The sequence below is a fragment of the Leptodactylus fuscus genome, chromosome 5 (assembly GCF_031893055.1).
Source record: "Leptodactylus fuscus isolate aLepFus1 chromosome 5, aLepFus1.hap2, whole genome shotgun sequence".
Taxonomy (NCBI): Eukaryota; Metazoa; Chordata; class Amphibia; order Anura; family Leptodactylidae; genus Leptodactylus; species Leptodactylus fuscus.
The window spans coordinates 78,328,396-78,343,839 of record NC_134269.1 but is presented as its reverse complement, the minus strand read 5'-3'; the positions used below and the strand labels follow the sequence as shown (position 1 = coordinate 78,343,839).

The 15,444-nt window shown below is 42.5% G+C and overlaps 1 protein-coding gene across 1 annotated transcript in view; it reads left to right on the top strand.

Annotated features, from left to right (window-relative positions):
* Positions 1 to 527: 527 nt before the first annotated feature.
* The window catches only part of WDR72 (WD repeat domain 72), a 190,010-nt gene continuing 175,093 nt past the window's right edge, over positions 528 to 15,444 (top strand). The window contains exon 1 of the mRNA XM_075273477.1: positions 528 to 699. Within this exon, the coding sequence (XP_075129578.1) occupies positions 667 to 699 (33 nt within the window). The 5' untranslated portion in view covers positions 528 to 666. The remainder of the gene's footprint in view (positions 700 to 15,444) is intronic.

The window sequence follows — 15,444 nt, the reverse complement described above, 5'->3', positions numbered from 1 at the left end:
AAGGGAGTCCATCAGCAGCATTGACCCCTCAAAACTGACGACAGGTGAATTCATACCTGCGGATTGCATGGTCGAGCAATCCATGTTTTAATGTCCCTAGTCCCACCCTTTCTATAGCACTGTCCATGGTTTTGAGAGGTCATACCTGGTGAAAGACTGCCTTTAAGCATATCCTCAGATGATTCTGTAATAGTTAACTGGCTGTGCATTCAGTGTTGCTTTCAGTCAAATGGGAGCAAATTCTTCTCATAGCTAAATCTTTGTCACACATCTGAATAGCTCAGAACTAGGCACATTTATAAAGCTATGAGCTTGGAAGTAGTCCATGGGCCATTTATTTTTAGACTGCAGAAATCAATGGGTTAAAGCTGTGGAATATTTACGCCTGAGCGCGCAGACCTGGCTCTGCTAAACACGTCATGATTAGCTCCAGTGCATTAGTCACAAGTACGCCCCTGGCACTCTTTGACTTTGCAAAGACACATTTTATATGTATATTTTGCTTTAACAACGCGGTGATAGAAACAGCTGCTAGAATTCAGGAGTTTTACTATCACCTCATACACGATAATGTATACTTGTTGCCATAAACTAAGTTTACTGAGGCAGATATAGACTAGAACCATTCCCTTGTTCAAGAATTGTGCCATTAATTCATCTAATGCCATGGAAGATGTGAACTGGACTTTGAAGAAGTATGTGAGTAACAGTTCTAACCTTTCATTAGTTATTCTTAGTTGCAAATATAATTTCTCAATTAGATCAATGCACAGTGGGAATGGAGTTTCTGATGTCACATGCTCTTTGTATCTGCTTTTCCCTATTTCACACAATGTCATTGATATTTAACACAGTAATATGGGTGGAGTGTATTTGACAACATTAAGGCCAAAGCATCATGACAGCTGGATAGTCAAATTACATTATACCTAATAGTGTTATTTTAAATGGGCGTGAAGTGACGGGAAATGACATATGTTTCAAAGATGTAGCAAGTCTCAAACTTAAAGTACCGTAAACCACTATTTTTGTACATAATAGAGAATACTATGCTGACTTATTATTGTCTATTCTAATATACTTAAAAGTTGTATCTACATCATTTTTAAATATTTTAATTATACTTCTATGTGTTTTACTATTTATTTAGATTTTGTTTTTCTATTGCTACTAATGTAATATGTCTCATAACATGGGTCAGAACTGTTAAGGTATAATATAAATTCATTATGATCCCAACTCATTGTCTGCAAGCGATCAATTCTTAAAACCCCTGGGGTAGGTATAGTTTGCCAAATGCGTATAATGGCATATGTGTGAAGACTCTAGAGTAACCCACAGTTATCTGTATATTTATAGTATCCGGCTTCAGAATATACAGACAAGTTCCACTAAATAGGACTAACACTTTGTCCAATCATCATTGTGCTACTTTATGGGTCATGAGCACGTTAACCATATTGTGCTTACCCCTCACATACAAAAACAGTAGGACTCACATTTCACTATGAACAGCAATAGAAATAGCTATTAGAATTGGATTACAGCATATGCAGGGGCACTGTGGGTAAAATTATCCAATAATTTACATGGTAAAATGAATGCTTACCTCTTATTTTTTTTTAAACTATCATATCAGAACATACTGTAGACATATGGTAGGTTCACACCAGTGTGGGGCTTCATTGATGGACCCAAATGATGGAGAGCTGGACCACCACTACAGTAGTTACACATGGAGACCAGCGGACCCCATTGACTATAATGCGGTCAGTTGTCTGCCATTTCAAAACTGATAACGGTGGAGAAAAAATGTCCACGAAGGACTATTTCTCTGCTGATTTTTGGCAATTTTCAAAACCCCTTCTTTGCTTTCTTTACGTCATTACGTTTAATTAACTTGGTTGTATAGTCATATGATTTACTTTTTACCTGGCACCCTACCAGTGATCTGTTCATCCTTCACATGGTCAGTTTGCATCTCATTCCTCTGTGGGCTTTCTGCTTCAATTATACCTGTATGGAAAATGCCAGCGTTTTCATAGGTATAATTGACACGCTGCGATTTACAGAGATTTGACAATTTTTGAAATCGCAGCATGTCTGCTTCGGATATTTTTCTGCAATGTGTGGATGGGATTAGCCAGAATCTCATTCACTTTGTTGGTACTGTAAAATGCTGTGGTTTATTAATCCCTTTCCCCCACAGGCATTTTCCGATTTTTGTTTTTGACTCTCTGCCTTCCACACCCCACAACTTTTTTATTTTTTTCAGTCACAAAGCCATATGAGGGCTTCATTTGTTTTGCTTGCAGGAAAAAATTGTACTTTATAATGGTACCATTAGCTATTCCATACAATATACTGGGAAGAGGAAAAAAAAAAATAGAATGGCATGAAATTGGAGAAAAACTGCGTTTGTGTGACTTTCTTACAGGCTTAGTTTTTAAGGCGTTCACTGTGCAGCTAAAATAACACGTCACCTGTATTTTATTTGTCGGTAGAATTCTGAGGATACCAAATTTTTATCTGTTTTTTTTTTTTTTTTTTTTTTAAACTTTTCAAACCCTTAAAAAGTCCAAAACTGAACGGGATGCATGAGGTTTGTTGTTTGTGGGGATGGATGTACTTTTTCTTTAATCCATTTTGGGGAATGTTTATTGCTTTGATTACTTTTTGTTCAATTTTTTATGAGAAATTTAATAGCGGCGGTTCGGATCTTTTTTCCCTCTATGGCATTCACTTTATGGGAAAAATATTTTTATAAGTTTCTAGACCGAGGACACATGGATACCTAATGTGTTTCAGTTTCACATTATGTTTTAACTTTTATATGTGTTCTAGAGAAAGAGGAGTGATCTGAATTTTATTATATATATATATATATATATATATATATATATATATATATATATATATATATATATAGTTTGTTTTTTGCATTGCATTGTTAATGCATTGAAATACATTGCAAAATGCTGGCAGGTCTATTACAGTCTTTTCTATGCAGTCTGTAATAGAACGTAATGCCAGATAAGCTTGGGGGCTTTCAATAGGTTCCCAACTGCCATGGCAACTATCCACGTACTGCCACAAAAATGGCACCTCGATCAACTCTGACTAAGTCCTTTTGGAGGACAAAGCAAAAATTGGAATTCCAAGATTTTTTGAATTCTTTTTTTAAGTATAAGTAACATGGGAATTCACCACAAATTCTTACAGAATGTGTTTAACATTGAGTTAAACAATAGGTCATTTTCTTGTATCATATTCCTTTTAAAGGTATAGAAAAGAACATACTGTACCAGCCAAAAGTCTGGACACACTTTTTTATTCCATGCTTTTGGGTTTGTTTGTTTTTTTAATTTTGTATACTGAAGACGTAAAAACTATGAAGGAACAAATAAGGAAGTATGTAGTAAACAAAAAAGTATTTAAACAAACCAGATTATGTTTTATATTTTAAATGAATCGAAGTATGCCCCCTTTTTCTTTGACGACAGCTTTGACATTCTCTTTATCAGCTTCATGAGGTAGGCACCTGGAATGGTTTTCAGACAGTCTTAAAGGTGTTCCCCAAGATGCTGAGCTTTTCCTTCACTCTGCGGTCCAACTAATCCCAAACCATCTCAGGCCGGGGTCCCATGGGTCGGAAATGCCGCGATTTGCCTGAAACACCACTGGAAAAATCACAGCATTTTACAGTAACTGCAAAGTGGATGGGATTCTTGCGAATCCCATGCCCACTTTGCGGTACAAACTGCAACGCGGATATGCTGCGATTTCCAAAACCAGCATGGTTTTGGAAATTGCAGCATGTCAATTATATCTATGGAAACGCTGGCAGTTTTCCTATAGGTATAATTGTAACAGAAAATTCACAGAGGAAAACTCTGCAAACTTTCTGTTTAAAACCCTGCAGGAAAAACCGCGATGTGTTACTGCCGTATTTTTTTCCCGCAGTGCTTTATTGCTGTGGGTTGTCCCGTGGCTAAAGGTTGGGTAAGTGTGGTGGCCATTTCATCTGGAATGGCACTGCATCTCTCTCCCTCTTGGTAAAATAGCCCTTACAAAGCACCCTACTGGAAGTGTGTTTGGGGGGTCATTGTCATGTTAAAAAACAAATGATGGCCCCACTAAGCACAATGGCATCTCATTACAGATTGCTTTAGATCAGTGGTTCCTAACCAGGGTTTGAACCCTAGGTCCTATGCACGGTTCATTTTGTGTACCAGTAAAAAAACATATACCTACGTCTTGAATTTGGAAAAAAAATCATACTTGATTTATCACTAAAGAAGGGTTTGGTGAATGTGCATATGAAACTGGTGGGTTTGGTACCTCAAACAAGGTTAAGAACCACTGCTTTAGATAAAAAAAAAATATATAGCAAAAATCCTTAGTGAACTCTCCACCCTCCATAAGTCAGAAAGTGGCATAAAAAAAACCCTAATGATAAATCAGCCCCTATAAAACTGTAACTTTATTAATTTCATGATAGAACTAATTATTCAAACCACGCTAAAATTGAGGAAAAGCCCACCACACTGTATCAAATTCATTGCTGTTACAATCTATACAGTCAGACATGTCGATAAAGGGGCAACCCCTTAATATCCAGTTTTTTCCTCTTTTTATTAGATAAAGCTGTGAATGCAAAGAAAGGTAATTGCTTCTGACTGTGTAGAATAAGAATAGATAGAGTTCAGAGCTGGAATTATGTAGTGATGCTATAAAACTTTATTTTTAAAGGAAGTAAACTACCATTTTATAGTAGGTCAAATATTCTATGGAACAATTGTATGGATTTCTGCATTAGCGCTGATAGGAATATATTTAGGAAATCAAAGGCACCTAGTACAGTGAGTAAGCAATTTGTTATCCTCTTTAAAAGCTGTACACGATAGGGGAGCGGAGAGCCATTAATACAGTAAATTGAATAGCTGTAGAATGTACTCGTTTGTAGGCATAGAGTGTGCTCTAAGAAGATAGAGTGTTCACTCTCATCCTCGGCAATAAATTGTAATGGTACGGTGGCAGATAGCATCCACAGCAAAATTGTGTTTTTGTTTTCTTTAGATTTCAGCATCTTTATATTTTCCCTTGTCATATAGCGCTTTTTGTCATTGTGGCTAAAAGTGACAAGATAGAACACAGGGCTCATCAAGATGCTATTGTGATGTTTTATGTGCTAAATAGTATAATAAAACAAGAAATTTCTTAGCCCTGTGTAGGCTGTTTTATTTCTATGGATGGTAACCCTTTCATTGCCAGACTACTTTTTCTCTTGCATCTGCTGGCAGGCTTTGATATCTGTAAACACCAGCTGTGTAACACATGTGCGTATCGTACAGTACTTTGCTTCAATGTCTGATCAGATTGTACATTATATGTAAAAGAAGGCAGAATAAAAATCATGGGATATGTGATTGGATATTGATTTTGTGCTGTTTTAAAAGGTTTATGTCGTGTTTATGATTTAGAAATACAGAAATAAAAAAGGCATAATAAAACTGCAAAAATGCCACAAAGGCAGCTGAGTTTTTGGTTGCAGTTTTTGCTATAATTGTTGTCTATGGGGGAAAAATGTTCTCATAAACACCATCCCCACAGGATTCTCCTGTTTGAGGAAAATGCCAACAGGATCAAAAATGCAATGTATGTTCAGAACTTTATGTTTTTCTTGCTAAAACAACAATAGCCTAAGAACAGCATTCGAAATGTCACCAAAAACAGCTCTAAATGCTGTCTAAATGACTTGAGCAATGGCTGATTCTTTTGTAATCATTTTTCCTCCCATTATTGACATGTCGTTTATTTTCAGGGGAATAGAGCACTTATATGAATATAAAATAAGATCATCCTTTAATAGTCCCTACATGGAGAATATATGTTGCTGCTCTGTATTAGGCTAATAAACATATTCAGTAAAGTTGCAATCTAATGATAATACAGTAAAAAAAGAAAAATAGTCTGACACTACTAACAGTCAAAAGAAGACCGGCTACAAATAGGAATGAACACAAAGATCCCTGCTTGCCCAAATTCTTAAGAAATTTTCCTTTGACCTGCAGCGATTTAGGGTAGCGGCACTATAGATGAGATTTATATAAAACTTGCAGTATAAAGTAACTGGCTCTGCAGGATATAAACAATCAGTATACCAATGTTTGCTCCTGGGGGCCACCAAAATACCTTACAGCATAGGCACAGCAAAAGCCACCCAAATTTGGCGATTTGCCATGGCAGTATGCAGGAAAATTTCAGGCAATTCAGCAGCATGTTTGCCCTAGGTGGCTCTAGCTCAAAAATATATCTTGTGCGTTAAGATATGTATGTATATTTTATTTCTAGACTTTATTTTTAGGGTTCTCTTTGGGGAGAATATATATCACATACAAGATTAGTTTGCTTTAGTGACTTATATTTTTAGACTGCATTGACTATTATAGGGGGAAAAAAAGATCCATATTATGCATTTTGCTAGTTGTTTGTTTGCTGGTCAGGAATATAAAGGATGGAATTTGCTGAATCTTCACTAAGTGATTTTTTTTGTGTTTTGCAAGCTAATAATGGCAAGTTATTATTACATGACAGCTTGCAATTGTCATCATTATTTCATTCTCCTAGTCTCTGGACACCAAGTGATGAGCTGAAGTATGGATTTTTGCTTGCATGAATGTAGACCAGTAAACAATTATACAGCCTCGTAAGTGCTATGTATATCGGCTATTCATTAGCTTGTAAGGTAACTACAGCAGTTAACTAGCTAGGTTTTAACATTGGAGAACTGTTGTCAAAAACATTGGGGGAGGGGCAATGATCTTTCTCTCTTTACCATTTACGCTTTCCCTAAGGTATCAATTTCCAAAATGAAATAATCTCTAGTACTGCTTATTGAAAGTAATTACCTCGGACTCCAGCTAAACATGGGATGACAAATGTAAAATCTGGCAGCTGTGCTACGTACTTTAATATATATAGTAACATAGTAGAGGAGGATGGAGGAAGCTATGTCACATCACCTAAACCTAAAACTAACATTCAGTATATTTTGTGTAACATCTCTGCCTGTTTGAGTCTCTGCGCCACCCTCTGCCCAAACATTGCAGCGCAGGAGGTGGGCTCATACTGATTCTTTGCTTAGAGTTTTTCATTGCACTGTGTGGATACTGCTCTATTTCCTCTCCTTGGTAATTGAATTTCCACCACACCCATCTCCTGCACGTTGTTTCTCTCTCTTCATCAAGTAGTTAATTATAGCTTTGCATGTGTGATTGACGTTCTGTCAATCAGCCTAGGGCGGGTCTTTGGCTTCCTATATGCAGGCCATCAGCCCACATAGGCTTGCTGGCTATTGTGACTCTGTCCTTTGACTTTGTCCCTGCTAAGCTCCTCTTTCTTCTATTATTGTATTACTTATCTCTGACCCTTGGCTTCTCTTGTGACTATTCTCTTGGATTTTGATTCTGTACTGTTTTTCTCAACTGTTACTGGACCCTTAGCTTGCTGACCTTCCTTTGTGTTGTTTGTCTTGTCTTCATTCTGTGTTGTCACATATACAGGTAGGGCTCTTTGACCAGTTGTCGCCTATTGCTTAGGATAAGACTGGCAATCAGGAAGGGACAGTGGGGGACATTCAGCTTACTGCTCACTGTCTATTGTGCCCCTCCCTTCAGGATTCACCAACAGCTACTGTGGATTTGCTGTTCTAGCAATTTCCTTACATTTTCGGTGCAATGTAAAATAAAATTCTCTGCTTCTTTCTGGTTATCTCAAGACTTTTATCTGGGATGATTCATGTATAAGACATACGATGGAATGGTATAAACTTGAAATTTGCAATATTTTTTACATACAGTAAAAGACATACATTAAAGCACACCACTCAATTCATTCACCTTTTCAGGAGATACTGCCGTGTGTGTACATGAGTAATAACACTGTTTCTGGTCATTATATGATTATTAGAGATGAGCGAACAGTGAAATATTCGAGTTTTGATATTCATTTCAATATTCGACTACTCGATCGAATATCGAATACCATTATAGTCTATGGGAAAAATTGCTCGTTTCAGGGGAAACCACTATTCGACTAAAGGAGAGTCACCAAGTCCACGAGTAGCAGGAGGAGAGTGTTTAGGAGGAGCGCTGTGCAGTTAAAATCAATTATAGTCTATGGGGTCCGTGCGCTTTAACTGCACAGCGCTTGCAGTTGCACTGATAAAAAGTAAGCTCCCTCGTAACCGCAAGCTGCCAGTTCTCCAGACTAGCAAAGACAAACCTGCGGCAAATCAACGCTAGTTCTGCAGCAGGCTCGTCCTTGCTGGCAGCTTGCTGTTACGAGGGAGCTGACTTTTTTGTCATAGGAATGCAATGACCATCGTTGATTGGCCAGTGTACAGCATTCGGCTAATCAACACTGGTTCTGTCAGAGGCTCGTCTGTGAGGAGGCAGAGTCTAAGATTGGACCACAATTGAGACTGCTGTGTTCCGATTTTAGACTCCGCCCCCCTCACAAACTAGCCTCCGGCAGAACCAGCGTTGATTGGCCGAATGCTGTACACTGGCCAATCAACGATGGTCAATGCATTCCTATGAGAAAAATTCCGCTCCCTCGTAACAGCAAGCTGCCAGCTCTCCCTGTTAGGAGTATTTAGGTTCATTGCTTTCTTTCCTGGTTGATTAGTCTGTCCTCCCATTTGCACCTGGGAGGAGTGGTCTCTACTCGGTATTTAAACCCATGCCTCCCATGGTTCTGTGCTGAGTGTCGCTTTTCAGAGCTAGGCCTTAGCAGGAGGAGTAGGTGGTTATCTTGGATAGAGGAAGTTCCGTGGTTGATTTTTGGGAGGTTTGGGTGTACGAGTTGGTTAGTGTGTTTTCCCTTCTGTGTTCACCAATCCTCCCTCTGTGTATAATTGACTGTGTGAGTGAATTGCCTTATCCTTTGATTTCTACTCAGTTTCCCTGTGTTTGTTTCCTAGTGTATGGTTCCTTCCCATATTGGTTTGGGGAATTCCTTTCCTACATGTTTCCTGTGTGCTGCTTGTGTTGTTAGTCAGCGCACACCCTTGTCAGTCCCTGTCAGTAGCAGCTTCACTTGTTCGTTAGGGGTGACCCCCTTTAGTCTCCAGTCCCTAGAGATCTTATAGGGCATTCCTTCTCCCCCTTCCCTCTAGGCCTACGGTGTCAGTGAGAGAGGAGCTGTCGGGGTCAGGCTTAGCCTGAGAACAGCCGACCTACACCCGTGAGGCAGGGACCGGGTTAGCTAGTGGGAGTAGTGCAGGGCGAGATTCCCTACTGCTATCCCTTAGCCCCGTTGCAGCTACCAGGACTGACATAACAGTACACTCAGCCGGTAAAAAAAAAAAAAAAAAAAAAAAAAGGTTCGTTTGTATTATGACGGACCTGAAACAGTTGTACCAGGCGGTGCAGCAGATCTCCACTGAGATGGAGGGGATCAAGCTACGAATGGATGCCATCCAAGCTTCTGGCGTATCTCAAGTACAGCAGTTGGCTCAACACACAGCCTCTCAGGTGGAGGGCATACAGAGGCAGGTGAGTAGCGCCCCTGTGGGTCGGCCTCTGGAGCCAAAAGTCAGCTTACCTGAACCCTTCCGAGGTAAGAGGTCAGATTTTTTCCGATTTCAAAAGGACTGTCTTTTGTATTTCCGGCTACGGCCGTTTTCCTCCGGTTCTGAGGTACAGAGAGTTGGGATTATTATTACTTTATTGAGAGATGATCCCCTCATCTGGGCACATTCGTTACCAGCCGACTCAGCTTGCTTACTAACTGTAGAGGCGTTTTTCTCCACAATGGGGTTACTGTATGACGACCCAGACAGGGTACGCACGGCTGAGTATAACCTACGACGTGTGGTGCAAGGGGATCACGCTATAGAGAAATATTGCACAGAGTTTCGTAGGTGGGCAGCAGAAGTACACTGGAATGACCCCGCTCTACTTAGTCAGTTTGAGACAGGGCTCTCAGACCAGGTTAAAGACCATCTAGTTTCTCACCCTGTTCCGGGAGATCTAGATGAGGCCATGCAGCTGGCAATTAGAGTTGGACGGCGCCTCCGGGAGCGTGGAGACAAGAGTCCTGGGGGGCTTAACCCTCCTCAATTCTCTGTTTTTAGAGAGGACCCGGGGGACCAACCCATGCAGATTGGGGCCACTGTGCGAAGTGCTAGACCCAAGAGTGAAGGGTCCCGCACAGTACGCTGTTTTGTGTGTGGAGGGATGGGACATGTAGCAAGGGTATGCCCCTCCAGAGAATGGTTCGCCAAGGAGAGTAATAACCCCAGGTCTATTGAGGGTAAAGGGAGAAAACCTACTAAGGAGGGAGGTGTGCATATTTCCTGTACTCAGACTGCCGGGTTGACCCTTGAAGGATGGGTAAATGGGCAGAAGTGCCGGATTTTGGTTGATTGTGGTTCGGCAGTCAACCTTATTGACTCAGAGTTTTGTGAGCAATTAAGGGTGAGTCCTTTGGTCTTGAAGTCTCAGATACCGGTGTGGGCTATTGATAAGACCCCTCTACAGCAAGCTGTCATCTCCAAACAGGTGGAGGGTCTGGAGTTTGTTGTGGGTGGCCACCGGGAAGAGATTGACTTGTTCTTGTTGTCTAAATTACCAGCACAAGTAGTGTTGGGGTGGCCCTGGCTGAAGCAGCATAACCCTATTATCAACTGGGAGACCGAGTCAGTAGTTTCTTGGGGGCAGGGGTGTAATGGTCGATGTCTGCCCATATCCGTTATGTCTTTGTCTATAGACAATTTGCCTCAAGAAATATGTGAGTTTAGGGAGGTCTTTGAGGAAAGGGCAGCCAAGACATTACCACCACATCGCACCTATGATTGCTCGATTAAATTCATACCAAATGCAGTGCTACCCAAGACACGGTTGTACAATCTCACTATTCCGGAGAGGGAGGCGCTCAAAGAGTATATTGAGGGGAGTCTAGAGGTGGGGCATATTCGCCCATCTAAGTCCCCAGTAGCAGTGGGGTTTTTCTTTGTAAAGAAGAAAGATGGAGGGTTGCGCCCTTGTTTGGATTTTAGGGAGATTAACAAAATCACGGTGCGGAATCCCTATCCCATTCCGTTGATCTCGGATCTATTCAGCCAGATTACGGGAGCCCGCTGGTTTAGTAAAATAGATTTACGTGGGGCATATAACTTGCTGAGAATCAAGAAGGGGGATGAGTGGAAAACAGCGTTTAACACACCCCTAGGACACTTTGAGAATCTTGTGATGCCTTTTGGTCTAACCAATGCGCCTGCGTTTTTTCAGAATTTTATTAATGATGTACTAAGTGCCGTCATAGGGAGGGGGGTTGTGGTCTATCTGGACGATATACTCATTTACACCCCGGATTTGGAGACTCATTGGGAGAGAGTGAGAGAGGTTTTAGATCTCCTGAGGGTTAACCAATTAAGTGCTAAGCTGGAGAAATGTGTGTTCGCGGTCAATAAATTATGTTTCCTTGGCTATATCCTATCGGACAAGGGGTTTGAGATGGACCCTGAGAAGGTCAGGGCAGTCTTGGAGTGGCCGCGACCCGAGAACCTAAAGGCGGTCCAACGGTTCTTGGGGTTCTCCAACTATTATCGCCAGTTTATCAAGGGATTTTCTGAGGTTGTGAAACCTATCTCGGACTTGACTAAGAAGGGGGCTGACTGTGCTAAGTGGTCGCCAGAGGCGCTAGCTGCGTTTGAAGAACTGAAGAAGCGATTCTCGTCCGCTCCCATTTTGAGACAGCCGGATGAGAGGTTGGCCTTCCGAGTGGAGGTGGATGCCTCCTCGGTGGGGGTGGGAGCAGTACTTTCTCAGGAGTTCGAGGAGGGTACGCATCCCTGTGCCTTCTTTTCTAAGAAATTCTCTGCCTCTGAACGGAATTATGACATCGGAGACCGGGAACTACTGGCAATAAAACTAGCGTTCGAACATTGGCGTCATTTCCTGGAGGGGGCCAGAAGGCCAGTCCAGGTATTTACTGACCACAAGAATTTGGTTTATCTTGGGTCGGCGAAGAGATTAAATGCACGGCAGGCCAGATGGGCTCTATTTTTTGCGCGGTTCCATTTTACCGTGACTTATGTGCCGGGTTCAAAGAATGTTAAGGCTGATGCTTTATCCCGGTATATGTCGACTGAGGAGGAACGAGAGGCGCCTGCCACTATTCTTGGGGATGGAGTGGTGGTAGCAGTATTGGGCGCGAAATTGGAGAAGGCCTTGATCGAAGCGCAACACGCTGCACCTTCCAAGATACCTAGAAACAAGCTTTTTGTTCCAACTACTCTCCGACAAAGTCTCCTGAGGGAGTGTCACGAGTCGGTTCTTGCTGGTCACCCGGGGGTTTCAGAGACCATGAGATTGGTGTCTAGGAATTTTTGGTGGCCAGGGTGGAGTAAGGATGTCTTACAGTTTGTTCAAAATTGTTCGGTCTGTGCAAGAGCCAAGGCGTCGCATACCCGTCCCCACGGTCTTCTACATCCATTGGAACCTCCTAAGGCACCTTGGACTCATCTGTCTATGGATTTCATCACGGGCCTTCCGGTGTCTAAGGGTTTCACGGTCATTTGGGTAGTCGTTGACCGCTTCACGAAAATGTGCCATTTGATCCCGTTTTCCAGGCTGCCATGTGCCAAGACACTATCTGAGGCGTTTATTAAAGAAATTGTAAGGTTGCATGGTCTTCCTGAGGATATCGTTTCGGACAGGGGACCGCAATTTGTGGCTAAATTCTGGCGGGCTTTTTGCAGCAGGTTGGGAGTTACACTGTCGTTTTCCTCCGGGTTTCACCCAGAGTCTAACGGACAAACAGAGAGGAAGAATCAGGATGTGGAACAGTTTTTGAGGTGTTTTGTTCGAGAGAACCAGAATAATTGGGCTGCCTTTCTCCCCCTGGCAGAATTTTCCCTAAACAACCATGATTCCAATGCCACAGGTACCACACCTTTTTTTTGCTCCGGTGGTAGACATCCTGTTTTCGGAGTATTTTCTTCCATTTCTTCCCCAGTTCCGGAGGAGGAGCTATTTTCTAAAAAGCTGCAAGGGGTATGGTCCCGTATCCGAGAGAATCTGGTGCGGGCGTCGCACCAGGCTAAGGTCCAGGCGGATCGGAAGAGAGGAGAGTTGCAGTTCTTCCCTGGTGAGATGGTTTGGTTGTCCACCAAGAATATCAGGTTGAAGGTTCCTTGCAAGAAGCTGGGCCCCAGGTTTGTGGGTCCTTTTAAGATCATCAAGATGGTAAATGAAGTGGCGGCGCAGCTGCAACTACCTAAAAGGTGGAAGATAAACCGGGTGTTCCATGTCTCCTTGTTAAAGAAGGCCAAGAAGGGAACGTCTCCTGTTAAGGTTCCACCAGTTTCTGAGTCCGGGGAGTATGAGATATCCCGAGTTCTGGATAGCAAATATGTTCGGGGGAAGCTACGGTATCTGGTGGCATGGAAGGGATACGGTCCTGAGGATAATTCTTGGGTTCTGGAGTCGGATATGTCAGCCCCCAGACTCGTGGAGAAATTCCACAAGGAGTTCCCGAAGAAGGATGCTCCTAGAGAATCCGGAGTCTTCTCCTTGAGGGGAGGATCCTGTTAGGAGTATTTAGGTTCATTGCTTTCTTTCCTGGTTGATTAGTCTGTCCTCCCATTTGCACCTGGGAGGAGTGGTCTCTACTCGGTATTTAAACCCATGCCTCCCATGGTTCTGTGCTGAGTGTCGCTTTTCAGAGCTAGGCCTTAGCAGGAGGAGTAGGTGGTTATCTTGGATAGAGGAAGTTCCGTGGTTGATTTTTGGGAGGTTTGGGTGTACGAGTTGGTTAGTGTGTTTTCCCTTCTGTGTTCACCAATCCTCCCTCTGTGTATAATTGACTGTGTGAGTGAATTGCCTTATCCTTTGATTTCTACTCAGTTTCCCTGTGTTTGTTTCCTAGTGTATGGTTCCTTCCCATATTGGTTTGGGGAATTCCTTTCCTACATGTTTCCTGTGTGCTGCTTGTGTTGTTAGTCAGCGCACACCCTTGTCAGTCCCTGTCAGTAGCAGCTTCACTTGTTCGTTAGGGGTGACCCCCTTTAGTCTCCAGTCCCTAGAGATCTTATAGGGCATTCCTTCTCCCCCTTCCCTCTAGGCCTACGGTGTCAGTGAGAGAGGAGCTGTCGGGGTCAGGCTTAGCCTGAGAACAGCCGACCTACACCCGTGAGGCAGGGACCGGGTTAGCTAGTGGGAGTAGTGCAGGGCGAGATTCCCTACTGCTATCCCTTAGCCCCGTTGCAGCTACCAGGACTGACATAACACTCCCGACTAGCAAGGACGAGCCTGCTGCAGAACCAGCGTTGATTTGCCAAATGCTATACAGTGTATAGCATTCGGCCAATCAATGCTGATTCTGAATCGAATATTTACTACGAATAGCTAGTAGTATTTGATCGAGTACGAATATTTTGAATACCGTAGTATTCGATCGAATACCTACTCGATCGAATACCTACTCGATCGAATACTACTCGCTCATCTCTAATGATTATATGGATTCTCTCCCTGCTGTATCAGGAACTTGCTGAACCAGGGATGGAGACTTACTTCCATACACTACACAATACACAAAGGAGGAATTTGGCTTGATAAATTCCCCCATAAGACCCCTTGAAGATGGCAGTGAGCGGATTCAGTGTGCTATCCAGGTTTTTCCCGGATAGCAAACTGACCTATTCATTTCTATTGGAACATGTGTATGACCATGTATTAGATGGATCAAAGTGTGGGCTGGCAGTTTGAGCCGTAAAACTCAGGACAGGTCCTATTCTTGTCCAGTTTTGCGGCCGTGCTTCTGCAGCTCCTATTCATTGAATGGGGTTGTGGAAGCACATCTGGTGCATGGGTAGCACACAGATGACATCTGTGTGCCACCCGTGCTCCAGCCTTGCCATATGGCCAGTGGCCAGCCCACAGCCATCTGCAAGGGGCCTAAGAGAACTGCCCTACAGTTTCATTATGCCTCTGTGGTCACACTTCAGGCCCTTGCCAATGGTCTATAGGAAATGTATAGAAATTTGAAGTTTCCCACTTCTTTGCAAATAAATATTTGAATGTACTTCCAGCAGTTGTTAGTGTTTCTATGTGTAACATCATATTAACTCCTTCCCAACATCCACCATAATAGTACAATGGATATTGGGTCTTTAAATATGCACCCACTCAGAAGTCGAGTGGGTGACATAACTGTGTCACAATTGGAGTTCCCTCTGATCACAGATATTAACCCTTTCAAATGACTCCTCCCAAATTCCAAAAAGTTCCTCTCTTGTGGTGCCTCCCGGCCCCCTTCCATTCTTTTTTCCAGTATGGTTCCTCTGTGGCAAGATCATGGAAGCTATTTAGTGTTCAGGTGCCTTGTGAAGGCTTCCTGGCTAATTATAACTATATATGTATTGAGGCTTGC